The sequence below is a fragment of the Aulostomus chinensis genome, chromosome 24 (genome assembly GCF_037954235.1).
Source record: "Aulostomus chinensis isolate RoL2024-O1b breed Wild chromosome 24, RoL_Achi_v1.0, whole genome shotgun sequence".
NCBI lineage: Eukaryota > Metazoa > Chordata > Actinopteri > Syngnathiformes > Aulostomidae > Aulostomus > Aulostomus chinensis.
The window spans coordinates 11,677,156-11,691,515 of record NC_141343.1 but is presented as its reverse complement, the minus strand read 5'-3'; the positions used below and the strand labels follow the sequence as shown (position 1 = coordinate 11,691,515).

The 14,360-nt window shown below is 46.6% G+C and overlaps 1 protein-coding gene and 1 non-coding gene across 2 annotated transcripts; both read right to left on the bottom strand.

Annotated features, from left to right (window-relative positions):
* Nucleotides 1–7,065: 7,065 nt before the first annotated feature.
* On the bottom strand, nt 7,066–12,227 carry snapc2 (small nuclear RNA activating complex, polypeptide 2). The gene is made up of 6 exons (XM_086197246.1): nt 11,890–12,227; nt 11,096–11,269; nt 10,262–10,400; nt 8,318–8,863; nt 8,128–8,216; nt 7,066–7,587 (listed from the first exon to the last, which is right to left on the bottom strand). Exons 1-6 carry the CDS (start codon nt 12,103–12,105, stop codon nt 7,234–7,236), a joined length of 1,518 nt encoding a protein of 505 aa, XP_086053372.1. The 5' UTR covers nt 12,106–12,227; the 3' UTR covers nt 7,066–7,233.
* An 800-nt stretch (nt 12,228–13,027) lies between these two features.
* On the bottom strand, nt 13,028–13,109 carry trnal-aag (transfer RNA leucine (anticodon AAG)). The gene has a single exon. It is a non-coding gene; the product is annotated as a tRNA-Leu (tRNA).
* Nucleotides 13,110–14,360: the final 1,251 nt, after the last annotated feature.

The following is a 14,360-nucleotide window of genomic DNA, read 5'->3' as shown; positions in this document are numbered from 1 at the left end:
GGAGTTGCCGGCGCACCGCTGGTTGTATATTACATAATCAATATGGCCTTCTGTAAAAGTGCAGACACTGTTTACTCTCATCCACGTCGCCGCACATCAATCCATCTGATGCGTATCCTCCATTTGATTTCTTTGAGTTTGCATTGCATACCTGTAAAAAATCATCAGTTCTAAGGACATAAATGAAAAGAAGTATTTATGCAGCTGGGGGTTCTGGATTGTTTGTCCTGACGAGTTGATAGCAGCGCAGAATCCTCTGAAGTTCTTCATGACAGCTGTTTTTTTTCTGTCCGTATGTAAACAGTCCTGAAGCCTCCAGACCTCCCTTGGTAAAAACTGATTCGGATGAATGTCTCTTGGTACCACAGTTGAGGGATAAACCTGATTACTGCATCCGTGCCGGATGTGTATTTGGGGGTCCACCCCAAACCCTGCTGGAGACACAATCTCAGTGTCTCAGCCTCAATCTCAGAGGTCTGATACCAATCGAAACACCCATAACCATCCTCTAAATCGTTTACTCCATCTTCATCAGCGCAGCTTTTGTTGCAGGAGAACATTTGTTGTGAGATCACACCCAGAACACCGGAAAGGAGACAATTTCGCTGTCATTGGCCTTGATTTATGTCAACCTTCACCACATGCATGGTGGATGTAGGCCCTCCCGCTGCCCCACGATTACCATCATAGCCATGTCTTTATGGCCATTACAATGAAAAGGGCAGTTTCCAGGAGCAACGTCTCCAGACTTCCGGTGGTATTAAGAGTTTTTTTACACTCTTGAAAAGCGTCAAAGAGGAGCAGTGGGAACCGATCAGACGACACCAGATAGTCCTGGATCAGAAGGAATAAGATCCGCCGGGAAACATCAACACTGTATTTTTTTTTTTTTTTCAGCGGATTTGAGACGACTGCTGCAACACAACGTCACTTCCTTTCATGTTAATGACCACAACATGTGAGCATTGCGAGTGACATCTATGATGCCCGAGTGACGGCATCCGATCCTGTGATACCCAAAAGAACTGATGAGTCTCAGTGGATAACTCGGGGTTTTCTCAAAGATACCAGTTTGTTTCTCTGGTGCACAGAAACACGAATACTGGCTGAGGTCAGAATAGGGCAGAGAGTTTGTGTCCTTGTAAAAGCGACCTGCAGAGGCCTCGCTTTTCTCATCAGGGTAGTGGGAGTGCGTGGGTCAGTTTATCTAAAGGCACGAACAAGAGTGTTTCTCTGTATCCTGTGAAAGTGAGATCCATAAAGACGGAGCAGCATGGACGGACTAATCTCTAATGGTGTTTAGCTGCAGCCGCTTACTGCTGATCCAGACCTATTATCTAATTGCTACTGCAGCAACACTGACTGGGCATAACGCATCAATCTCTCCCTCCCTCTTTCCCTCAATTGCTCCATCCCTCCCATATCTGCTGTGTAATTTGTTTTTCTTTGTCCATCACTCTCTGCTTAGCGAGCCACTGTCTCTACACGCCACTGTACTCGGACTGTTTCTTGGCGTTTAGCTTCACACTACAATGGTATTGTTTCCTCTTCGATACAACCATAATGTTTCCTCCGTTCGGTGATCTGACTACTGGGACTCACGAGAAACAAAACCGGAAGGAGACACCACAGCAGACCCACATAACCAGTTCAAGCTTGACCGAACTCTTAGCTCAAGACAAACACATTTTTGACAAAGTATGACATGGTACAGTATGGCACCATATGATATGGTATGACCCAATATGGTATAATACAATGCAATACAAAATGGCAGTGCCGGCCCGAGCCTTTAGGGGGCCCTAAGCACAATTTGTTTTGCCCCCCCCCCCCCAACACTACCATCACCACGTGGAGTAAACTGTGCTTGATGGGCCCGGGCCACAGATGCATAAGGAAAGGGTGGCGCCCTTTGTTCTAGTGTGGGTGCAAACCAGATGAGGGGTCTGGGGGTTGATGCGCATGAGTGGTGACTCAAACGATGGCAGGTTTATTGATCATGCAATTTAGAAGTTTCTTGTATTGAATTTTTCATTTATTCATTAAATCATGTTGTCACTTTTTTAAGATATTTAATATATTGACAAAAAAAAAAAGAAGCATAAAAACACTCAATCAGGGGTCCCCTGGTGGCCATTGGGCTCCAAGCAGCTGCTTGGCTCACTTATGCCTCGGGCTGGCCCTGCAAAATGGAATAACATGGTATATTAACATATGGTGCAATACAATATATGACGATACGACCTAACACAGTATGACAGTGTATGACGTGATACAATACGATATGATACAATATGATACGATACGATACGATACGATACGATGTGATGTGATGCGATACGATACGATATGATGCGATGCGATGCGATGCGATGCGATGCGATGCGATACGATACGATGCGATACAATACGGTACGGTACAATACAGTATGGTATGACAAGATGCAGTGCAGTTTGATATGATATGATACAGAAAATACAATATAATACAGTTCATTATGATACCCTGAATTTCCTGAGGGCTCTGCCCAAAGGATCAATAAAGTTCTATCTAATCTAATCTAATCTGATCAAATAAAATACAGTATGACCAGATATGGTGCGATATCATACAATACAATATGATATGGTATGATACAGTATGTTATGAATGGATAAGTATGATATGGGATAGATGAATGGTTGGGTGGATGGACTGGCTGGAGGGGTGAGTTAAAGAGAACTCCCACAGTTTCTGTGTGACTTCAGAACATCCCTCAAAAAGTGAGAGAAAAACAAACAAACTAGTGTATCTGTGCAATGAGTTGACTCTTACCCAAAATATAACAGCTTTTTCTTTGGCCCATGCTGCACCCATCTGCTAAATTTGGTGAAAATCGGCACTATAATTCTTCAGCAAACATCTGGGTTGATATCCAGGTGAGAGGATTACCTCCCCGACAGAGGGAATTAAACACATCCAAGGTTAATGCCTTTCTACTTATCTTTATTTCTGCTAGATTAGACTAGACCTGCAGCAGACATGTGCTGGGTTCTCCTGTGGCCAGTGACCCCCCCCCCCCCCCCACACACACACACACACACAACTAAACTGAGCAAGAAAGTAGTTTTAAAAATCTTGCTGATGGTCAAACAGGTGCAAACCTCATGTCCTTAGCGGAGGTAAGAACCGCTGAGAAATAACCATACAACAGCAAAGGATTCAGCGCTATTAAAATAAATGAAGGCTCTAAATATATCAGCCTCACATGTCTGCGTGTGAGTCACCGATATTTTTAGCAGCTATTCAGACCAAATCAGCTGTTTTTTCTCCCCCTTCATTCAGAGCGTTTAGAACATCCTGATTGTAGTTCTTCAGTCATGTGGACGGGCTGCAGGCCTCGCCGACTGCTGCTAAGATGTCTCTTCAACCATCCAGGAAGGACAGATGCTATAGGCCCGCTGTACTACTGCGAGTTACTACTTTTCGAGATGTTGTTTTACTAGACTGTTACCTTGGAGTGTACTGCAACATTCAGTACCTGAACACAGCTGCGCCGAACTTTGTGTCTATTGAGAGATTCAACAATCAATGCCAATTTTAGCTTAAAAGAACCCTAAAAAACACAAGTTGGTTCTCGTATTTGTTCAGTTAGGATTCTACATCAAGTCCTATTATAGCAATACAGGCAACGTGAAAATGAATTTCTCACTGTTAGGATTAATAAAAGCCAAAAGCAGGCATGAAAAGTGATGTCCCTTCTCCATGTAATTTTGTCCTTAGCTGTCCTGGTGATAAATATCTTCTGTCTTGATCTGGGATAGTCAATGTTCACACCTCTATGGCAGCTACAGCAGCAGCTACAGCAGCAGCAGCTACAGCAGCAGCAGCAGCAGCAGCAGCAGCAGCAGCTACAGCAGCAGCAGCTACAGCAGCAGCTACAGCAGCTACAGCAGCAGCTACAGCAGCTACAGCAGCAGCTACAGCTACAGCAGCAGCAGCTACAGCAGCAGCAGCCACAGCAGCAGCAGCAGCTACAGCAGCAGCTACCGCAGCAGCTACAGCAGTAGCTATAATACCGTACTGGCATTTTTAATTACAGAGCAAATCTATCAACTATTCCGGGTTCGAGCCCCGGCTCAGGCGCAGGATCTCTGTGTGTGGAGTTTGCATGTTCTCCCTGTGCTGTCATGGGTTCTCGCCAGGTACTCTAACCCGCCTCTCACCCAAAAGCCGCTGGGATAGGCTCCACCCCCCCACCCCCCCCGTATCAACTATCTATCAACTACAGTCCACTTTAACATTGACATGACCATTTTGAAGGGGGAAAAAGAACATTTGATATCCACCCTTGCTAACACGGCTGAGTTTTTAGTTTTAGCACGTTGTTGATGTCGTACACAAACCCCCTCAGCCTGTAGGGAAACAGTTTGAAACAAAAACATGTAATTAACTTCTACTCTTCATTACAAGCCTATTTGTTAGGCAGCTCCATCCATTAAATGAGCTTTTCCACATGAAACACCCTCAGAGTGTTACCTCATCCACCCAGCCAGACAAATCATGCACCGATGACAGAGACTGCAGGCACCAAGATGTCTGCTCACAGACACCTTAGAGAGAGGAAAAAAAATGTTTCGTCCTCTTGAGGCAGTAACTCTCTATGTCCAGATGAAACCTCATTTTACTTTTCAAAGTTAAAAAATGAGAACTTAAGTAGTCCTCCATCTAACAGCAGGATAAAGCAGCGGGGCAATATGCAAACCTAATTTGACACTCCTTCTCTACATTTTTTTGGACATTATGCAACAATCGTGTACAATTTCCAACAATTAGCGCACTTGAGTCAATCACACACAGACGAGGAATGTTGCTCCCCTCATTTTTCCATGAGTCAGGCATCAATATCGTGATTATATTCTCGACAGTGAATTTGTTTGTCGAGCAGCCTCTCAGGAGGAAGATGGACTTGACGAACAAAGGAGGGGAATTGTACGTATTCGGTCCACTGTGCTGAGAGGTTCTTGAGTGTGGGGCGCATTTATACATCTCTATAGATTGACAAGACTTGGCGGAACATAACACTAAATCATAAACATCCTGTTATGATATGATGGAGGAGTCCATAATGGAGTTAACAGTGGTTTATAATAATGACCCACACACTCTGCAGGGAAATCATATATGTCATCATATATGTGTTCCAGTCATAACTGGAATCGTTCACGTACCGGTTATAGCAATAGCGTACCATGAACACAATTTTATTGCTGGTGTCTTGATATCAAGGAGTGACAGTGTGCGTATCACGAGACTGCACTGGCCTCCAGTGGTTCCAGCGTGACATTACACGCTAACGTAGCATCAAATGGTCCCACACGGGGGCGGCACGGTGGTGAAGTGCTTCGCACCGTCGCCTCACAGCAAGGAGGTTCGGGGTTCGAGTCCCGGTTCCATCACAGGATCTTTCTGTGTGGAGTCTCCATGTTCTCCCTGTTCCTGTGTGGGTTCTCTCTGGTACTCCAGCTTCCTCCCACAGTCCAAAGACATCAAGAGGGGACGAGGCTGATTGATACTCTAAATTGACCGTAGGTGTGAGATGCAATGTGTGAATGGTTGTCTGTCTCTATGTGTTGGGTGAACCCTGTCTCTCGCCTGAAGGCTGCTGGGATAGGCTCCACCCCCCCCCCCCCCCCCCACAACCCTTAACAGGAGAAGCAGTTGAAAATGGATGGATGGATGGATGGGTGGTCAGTGATTAGTTGCAGTACTAGAACAGTTCTGTATGATTACAGATCATCAGAGGTCAATACTTCTTCTGGAGTTCCTTAAACTTGTATCTGTGTAGAGTAGATCCTTTATAGAGGCGATGAGTCAAGCCTACAGGACAGCTACTGACTCACCTGATACTGAACTGTCACCTCAAGCTGTTTCTCACATCCATCCATCCATTTTCTTCCACTTATCCTGTTAAGGGTCGCGGGGGGGGGGGGGGTGGAGCCTATCCTAGCAGCCGTCAGGCGAGAGGCGGGGTTCACCCTGGACAGGTCGCCAGCTCATGGCAGGAGAGAACCCACGCAGGCACAGGGAGAACATACAAACTCCACACAGAAAGACCCCGTGCTTGAACCCTGAACCTTCTTGCTGTGAGGCGGCAGTGCACCACTGCACCACCGTGCCGCCCTGTTACTCTCAGGTGTTCGGCAGCCTAAAGGCTCTCTAGAACTACAGGATTTGTGATCGAGGCTTTGGATCAGCATTGTGAGATCTGACACCTGTGGAATTGAATTTCTTTATTTTTCAGCCTCGCCCTATTTGCTACTCCAGAGCCATTAAAAGCAACGCATGGACCGTGCTGAGAAAAAAACTCTGCCAGTCATCGTTGCAAACCAGCAACTAGTCGAGCAAATCCTCAACGAACCTGAGCCATCTCTCTAATTTGGCGAGGAGGAAACACCTGCTAGACATTATTTTCTGCTGCAAGTTACAGGTTGAGTGTCCTCGTGATCTCGGGTTTCAATAGAAATACTGACGTATTTTATGAAGAGATCAAACGCGATGGCGATGAAGTAAAAAGTGATGGTTATGAAATAAAAATCTGAAATTATTAAATCTAATTTACACGCTAAAAGTTGAACTGATGTCACCACAAGGAGAAGAGAGCTCCCCTGCACCGCATGTGCACAGTTTCCCATCATTGTGACTTTTTCTCTCTTAATTTCTATTTATCTCACAATCAGACTTCTCAATTCTCTCTATTTTCACTTTTTAATCTCATAAATATGGATTATCTCTTAATTTGGACATGATTTCTGTCCACATCCAAGACTCATTTTGAATCTATGGCGTTTTGAGTTCAAGATGTCCATGTCCTGAGTTAACGGCAACTCTGATTGGCGTTTTAATGTGTGTGTGTGTGTGTGTGTGTGTGTCAGCGATAGGAGATTGGATCCACATCATGATGATGGAAGTGTTTTCTGAATGCTTTCTCCGATCGGTGGATTACTTTGTCAATTAAATCTGACATTAATCTGTAAAAATGATCAACCGGTATGGAAAATAAATGTTGCGATAAAAGATCAAAGTATTCAACTTTATTCCAAAATAATTCAAACTTCTCAACACACCAGGATATCATGATGTGGAAATAAAACAACTTTAGAGCAATGAAACAGTCTAAAAGTAGTTCTGATGCTGGACGCGTTCTCCTTCTCGAACGTAAAACGCGGACCAGTTCCTGAGTAGGCGGCGGTCTACTTCCTCATCAGCAGATTCAGTGGAATCAGGAAGGGGTTAAGGGGGGGGCACAGTCCTGTCACGCCTTCATCCTGGGTGCAGTCAGGGTTGCTCCCTGTCGACTGGCCCTCAGCCTCGCCCAGCTGCGGCGTCTTCCCTCCGTTTGCTGTGACACCACCGCTGTGACCGTCAGTCGACGGTGGTTTCGGTTGGCTGCGTCCCACACTTGGGGTCGTGGTCTCACCTGAGGGTGCCTCCTCAGCTGCTGCGTGATGATTAGGTGCAGTGCTTCCCTGTCGCCGTGTGTTTAGGTCTTCGAAAAATTCCCTTGCTGTCTGGGAGTCAGCTGGAGCTGAGAGGCCCCGATACACCTGAAATACCGGGATTAGGGATTAGACTGGTCAGACTCAGAACTCAGGTGTTTTAGTCATGAACACACCTGACCGTTCTGGTCCATTTGTCTTTAATCATTTTGCTCTTCAATAGCAAAGAGGACAACAAGCTACAATCCAAACTTTTTCACCAAAAAAGAAAAAATCAAAAAAGGACACAAACTAGTTCCGAGCGTCATAAAGAGTCGATAATCCTGATCCGATTACAGCCTCTCGCAATTCACACACACCGCACGGAGGACTTGAGGACGTGGTGTAACGTTTAAGTTCATCAGAGCCTGCGAGGATTGAGGAGCTCTGGTTGAACCGCTGCACTTTACACACCACGAAAAGACCACAACTAAGAAAACAAACAAAAGTCGTGGGTTTTTTTTTTTACATTTCCAACTTCTGCCTCAAGTCAATCATGTCTGAAATTAAATCCGGCTGATTTGATTAAAAACGGGATTTTAGGATTCTTGCTGCCCGACCGGTGATGGATTAGGAAGCGGCAGATGGATGCTCATGTCTGTCCTCTACCTGGATGAGGTGTTCCTGCAGCTTGTTGCAGTCCAGTAGGGAGAGCTCCTCTGGGAGGGACATCAACAGGTCCAGCACTATGGCGCTCTCTAGTGGACATGAGGCAAACCGGTCAACATTTCTGGTCACGTACTTACCTCAATAACAGCTGTGAATACTCACGAACACTTGTGAGTACTCGCGGACTCACCCATGGGTGTAAGGTGGCAGTCATTGTTGGGCTTGTGGATTCTACTCAGGTAGCAATAGATCCTCTCAAAGTCCACGACGCACTTGACACCCAGCGTCCTGGGACTGTCCTCCGTGGCGTACTTGCTGGTGCGACCAAACTTGGCTTGAGCTGCTGCAGCAGCCGTGGAGAGTGGGGGCGTGGAGCAGGGGGAGGGGCAAGAAGCGGTTGGCTTGGAGGGGACAGCAGGTGATGCTATGCTGCAGGAGGAGGAGGAGGAGGAGGAGGAGGAGGAGGAGGATGGAGGGGTGTTAAGATTTGATGGCTTGGGATTTACAGAGGAGGCGGTGGAGAGAGGCCGCTCCAAGGTCAAAGTCTTGGCAAGAGCCGGCAACGGCAATGTGGCGCCTGTGCTGAGCTGGCGTGAGGAGGTCGTAGAGAGCTGCTCGTGCGGATGAGGAGGTTTGTCTTTGGCCGCCATCACTTGGGATGGTGGCAGGCCCGTGCTTGGAGGCGGCGTCTTGATTTTCATGAGGTGATGGGCTGTGGCGTTGCCAGATGACTTACCTGAGACGGAGCACAAAGTTACAGCGTTAAAGTATGAGATGACACTTTGATCACACTGGGGTCCCTGAGGAGGGGTTTGGCCTTCAGCTGGACACTGGCTCACATAACTTCCTGCTGCTGGTGTAAACTACAAGGTTGTAATGATGGCATTACTGACAGACTAAAGCTGTCACTCGCCCTTTTTAGACACAGAACGCGCCAAATTCGCGGCCCGGCCGAAGCGGGAATTTGCCATCTGGTCTGTGTGAAATGGAGCCGTAATATTCCTCTTTCACAAAAAAAAAAAAAAAAAAAAAAGCCGCCACTTGTGTGGGCGTAAACATGTGACGTAATGTACAGCGCGTCGTCTTGCCTTAACAGTGGCGTTCAACATAAACGTCGGGAGAAGATTCAGCCCCTTGACAGTCTGTGAGTTTCAAAACAGCAGTTCGCCGCTCTGGCTGCCAGCAGCGTCGGTGTTGACATTCCCAGAGGAAGATGCGGAAGAACCGGCGAGCGCTATGTTAGCGAGTTTGCGTCATCATCGACACCTCTGCCGACCTCACGCCGAGCCGGGACATTGACGGCTTGGATTCACGCAGCAGTGAAGACTGCAATAAGCGTACCCTCGGAGGAGGAATATAAACTGACACTTTGCCGCACTCTGTCTGAAACCTCCGACCGAGCTGCAAAAACGACGGGCGAATTAACTTCAGGTATTTTTACGGCGGCAAAAGACAGAGCAGCCGGCGCTTGCTGTTCTGCTAGCTTAGGCTACCGGAGATCCCCGCATCTTCTTCGCCGCTGTAAAATCAGCAGTCGCAGGCGCACTGTTTCAGAGGAACAAAGTCATCCATTCGGCTACATTTTTCGCGAGAAATCCCAAACAGTAAAAACGCAGCACGTACGGCGTGCAGGGTTCAATGTGGCAAACCAACCGCGGCGTCACCGACTGGAAACTGCTTTCGAACGACGCGATGATTTCTACAAAACAGCCTTTGCAAAAGTACCCTTTCCATCCTTCGCTTACTATTTTTTTTTTTAGGTCTTAATCTTTGCGGTTGCTGTTGCGCTGCTGTTAAAAACAAATCAAAACCTTTTATTCACCAAACTAACAGTTTATGGAGTATGGAATGTGATATGTTCCCATATCTGTCTTATTAATATTATTAATTCTCTTTTTTACAATTCATTTACAAATGCAAAGAGTTCATTGTTTAAAGTTATTCAAGATTATGTGAAAATCTACCAATGTTTTCCAACGCGCTGACATCCGAGCGGATCGGATCGGATACTTGATGCGGGTATCAGAAATGCGACTGGGAAGGTAAAAACTGGCTTCGGCTCATCTCAAAGTTGAAGACTTGATTTACGGCAGCTAGAAGTGAGGCGGGTGTCCAATACGGGACAGGTCCATACCACTGACTGGAGCACCAGGCATCGGTCTCAAAGGGACGACACGTCCAACTGGTCCGCCTCCGCCGTTGTACGGTAGGTGGACCCGGGGAGGGTCGCAGTTCAGCAGGGTGCCGGGCTCCGTGGATGATACGAGCAGCATCTGACAAACAGACACACACGTGATGAGAGAAGACGGCGACTCTGGACGGGACGATAACGAACCTCCGGGAAAATTAGAACTGACATGAAGTGGACAGGCAGCAGAAACGTGGTCTCTGAGGGTCAATATGGAGTCTGTTTGTGGTGAATTGCACTTGGTTCACTGACTTTCCCCCCCTTTTATGCCCAGGACACACACACACACACACACACACACACACACACACACACATCATTAAAAAACTATTTTAAATACATTACAATCACTACATAATTCTGAAAAACCTCTAAGCCGCTGCCTTCTGCCAACACCACCTTATTTGTCGATGCTAAATTGTGATTAACAGAGCGAATATTGGCGAATGTATCGAATCCAGGGCGGCACGGTGGTGCAGTGGTCAGCACTGTCCCCTCACAGCAAGAAGGTTCCAGGTTCGAGTCCCGGCTCCAGCATGGATCTTTCTGTGTGAGTCTCCATGTTCTCCCTGTTCCTGTGTGGGTTCTCTCTGGTACTCCGGCTTCCTCCCACAGTCCAAAGACATCAAGAGGGGACGAGGCTGATTGATACTCTAAATTGACCGTAGGTGTGACTGTGAGTGTGAATGGTTGTCTGTCTCTATGTGTTGGCCCTGTGATGGACTGGTGACCTGTCCAGGGTGAACCCCGCCTCTTGTCTAAGGGTCTTCCCAGCTGTACCTGTGAGAAAGCCATGGTGATGGTGCCCTCCAGGCCTCCTGCCACAGTAGACGCCAAGCGCGTCCATGCCTCGATGGGTCGGCGGCACTTATTCTCCTCCCTCCTCAACTGCTTCCAGTTCCTTTCAGCGAGTAAGATCACTTTATTCTTCAGGAACTCCACGACAGACTGGATCTGGAAGCAGGACAGCAAGCACCCGTGAGACTTGGCCCGCACAGATGTGCTGACTCAGCAACTAAAGATTGGAACCTGCAACAGGCCTCCTTGGATATTTGCATGTTCAAAAGTGGGCTGGCAGTGTGTTGAGAACACGGTCTCACGGTATCAAACACAGGGTGGCGGCTCCAAGGAGGAGACTCATATTCACCTGGCTCCAACTTCAAATAAGGACCTTTTAACTTATTTTTTTACAGCTAAAAATGTGTGGCGCTGTCACCTGACTGACCTCCGTTGCCTAGGAGATCGACAAACTGTCACATTGATGTTACCTACTGTAACGTGGACGCTACCTCAGTGATGGAGCGACTCTGAACGTTACCTCGGCAACGGAGGTACTGTAACCTGGACGTTTAAGGCTGCACGTTTAATGGAAATTAATTGCGAATCGCTCTTTATTGCAATTTTGAAACTCGTAGGAAACTGGCAATAAAGAGCTAATTATTTATCACAAATACCATCTTAAATCAAACATCGCGGTCCTGCAGAGAAGTCCTGCCTTGTTTTTTTTTGTTTGTTTTTGTTTTTAGGTAGAAATTTAACAACAACATGCGTTTGTATTCTTCGTGTATCCCGACCTCGGAGATGGAGCGCGTCGGGACCGCCTTCTGGAGGTGGGAGAAGTTGAGTTCCTGTAGGCCTCCGCCGGAGCTGCTGAGGGTCTTCAGGGCCATCAACAGCTTCTTCTGCTCCACTTGCGTCCAGGTAGAAACCGTTTTTCTGGATCGATCGTAAACCGGAACGGGATTCTCACGCTGTTTTATTTTGCCGCGGTTACGCGGCGGCGGCTTCATGATGCCAACCCAACTGAAACCGAGTCCGAACCTTCATCGGCTTCTTGCCTCCGCGCCCACTTGGACTTCTGGCATATCAAATTCACAACCTGTAGTTTTCCGGCAAACGCTCGCGTGACGTAGCGATCATAACAGCTTCACTTCCGATACCGAATTTTCAAAATAATAGACGTCACATTGAATAAGAGCGATGAAATACGTTCGGCTGCTCTACAACTAAGCGGAGATGGACATAAATCATGAGACCTTGACTCCTTTTTACTTTAATGTTGTAAAGATAAAACATGAGGCGTTTTAAATGTTTCTTATGAGCACGAACACAAACGCAACGATTTCTTCAAATATTCACAAAATTAATCGGGGAAGGTTTGAAGGGTGACTAACATTTAAAAGTACTATTCTATACAATTATAACATCTCAAACTCCAGGTCGATGAATACAAATAAGATGTAGCGGAATGAAGGTCAAGGAAACGACACTTTCGCTTTAATTTGAAATTAAAGGTGGCAATAAACGCTAAGCTCGTCCGGGGTGCCGGTTCGTCTACTCAGAGATGTTATTTCAGGAAAGATGTCCGGACTGAGTGAAAACCGTCCATTTATGAGAACACGATGTAATTGTAACTTACGTCATTGACCATCTAAGAGAAAAAATATTTGCGTTGAAATAACCAATTTGAGCTGTTGTTTTATTTCAACTCAAATAAAGCTGTGATTAGATTGTGTATGAGAGATGTAATCTTCCAGTTTTAAGAAGATCTCTGGTTTAACACTTTGGTTGTGTTCCCTGCACAGAACCGTCCGCCGCTGTTTCGATGAAAAGCGCGCGCGCACACACAAACACACACACAAATGCGTTGAGAAGTTGAGGTTTATCACAACATAGTGAAAAAAAATGACCAACAATCGTGAAAAGGAATATTGGCAGCGGTGGGATTCGAACCCACGCCCCCGAAGAGACTGGAGCCTTAATCCAGCGCCTTAGACCGCTCGGCCACGCTACCATGTGGTCTTAAAACGTTGATAATTCGAATCATATAATTGAACCGCGAACCCAGTGCCGTGCTTGAAAACGCCGTGTATAAGATTTGGACTCGGAGAGCGTTGGGGTTTGGGATGAGAACCTGACAGACAGACTCGATCATATAATGGCAGTCTCTTCCTTCAGGACTCTCCAGATTCTGATTTCGTCACCTCAAAATCTACCCCGATCCCTTCTGACTGACATGACAGCCGGAATGACTGAGATAAAAGTCGGAGATTCCTCAGGGTGGTTTGTGACGTCACGCAGCCCATGGCCCCGCCCCCAAGACTCCTACCGATAAAGCCATGGGCGGTGTGGTAGTCATGACATCACTTTGTGCTAGCATAGCTTTGGTGTATTGTGTCTAGGGCCCAAGTTGGTGCTGACAGCTCCATTTTCAGAATAAGTTCACAGAGTAAACATTGTTACGATGCATGTGACGTCACAAAAGGTGGAACAAACACAGGATGGTTTTCGACAGCTCCCGTCACAGCCAAGAAATGATGGATGATGTGGCTCCGCCTCCTCTGTATATGAGAATTATTGACATTCTGTGTAACAGCTTTCATCGCAGAGAGATCTAGAGAGCGCTGTACTTTGCTGAGACAGCTGTCCAATTCCTGCGTCCTCTACAACGCAAAAGGTTCAGAGAATTGAGTTTGTACTTCTATGAGTGTAGTTACAGCCTCTACTAGGGTACAGGCCTTCAACATGGAAACTTCAGAATTTAGTTTGTGCTTGTCACAATATTAAAAAAACGATGTGCAACAGCTGATCGGTGTCTTCATGAGCTGCTCCCCACAAGCATGGTTTGCAATTTATCTCAGAGTGTGTTAAAGATGGATGTAAGCATCATGTAAATATATTTGATCAGCGTTACTGTCCATGGTAGGATCATGAGTCAAGTCAGTTTTATTTGTGTAGCACCAAAACACAACCAAAGTTATCTCATGACTCTTTACTAGTAGAGCAGGTCCAGTCCCACACCCCTTCAATGAACCTCCACCCAACAGTTCTCCATCAGCAAGCACATCCTGCAACAGCGGCGACCAAAACCTTCCTTTTAACAGGTGGGAACGTGGAGCAGATCCAGGATCAGTGGGGACGGACATCTGCTTTGACCGGTTGGGGGGAAAGAGAGCAGGAGAGCAGGGCAGAGACAAAGACAGATAATGGAGGAAGACAGATATGTAGAAGGAAAGAGATAAAGAGAGAGAGAAAGGGGAGAGAC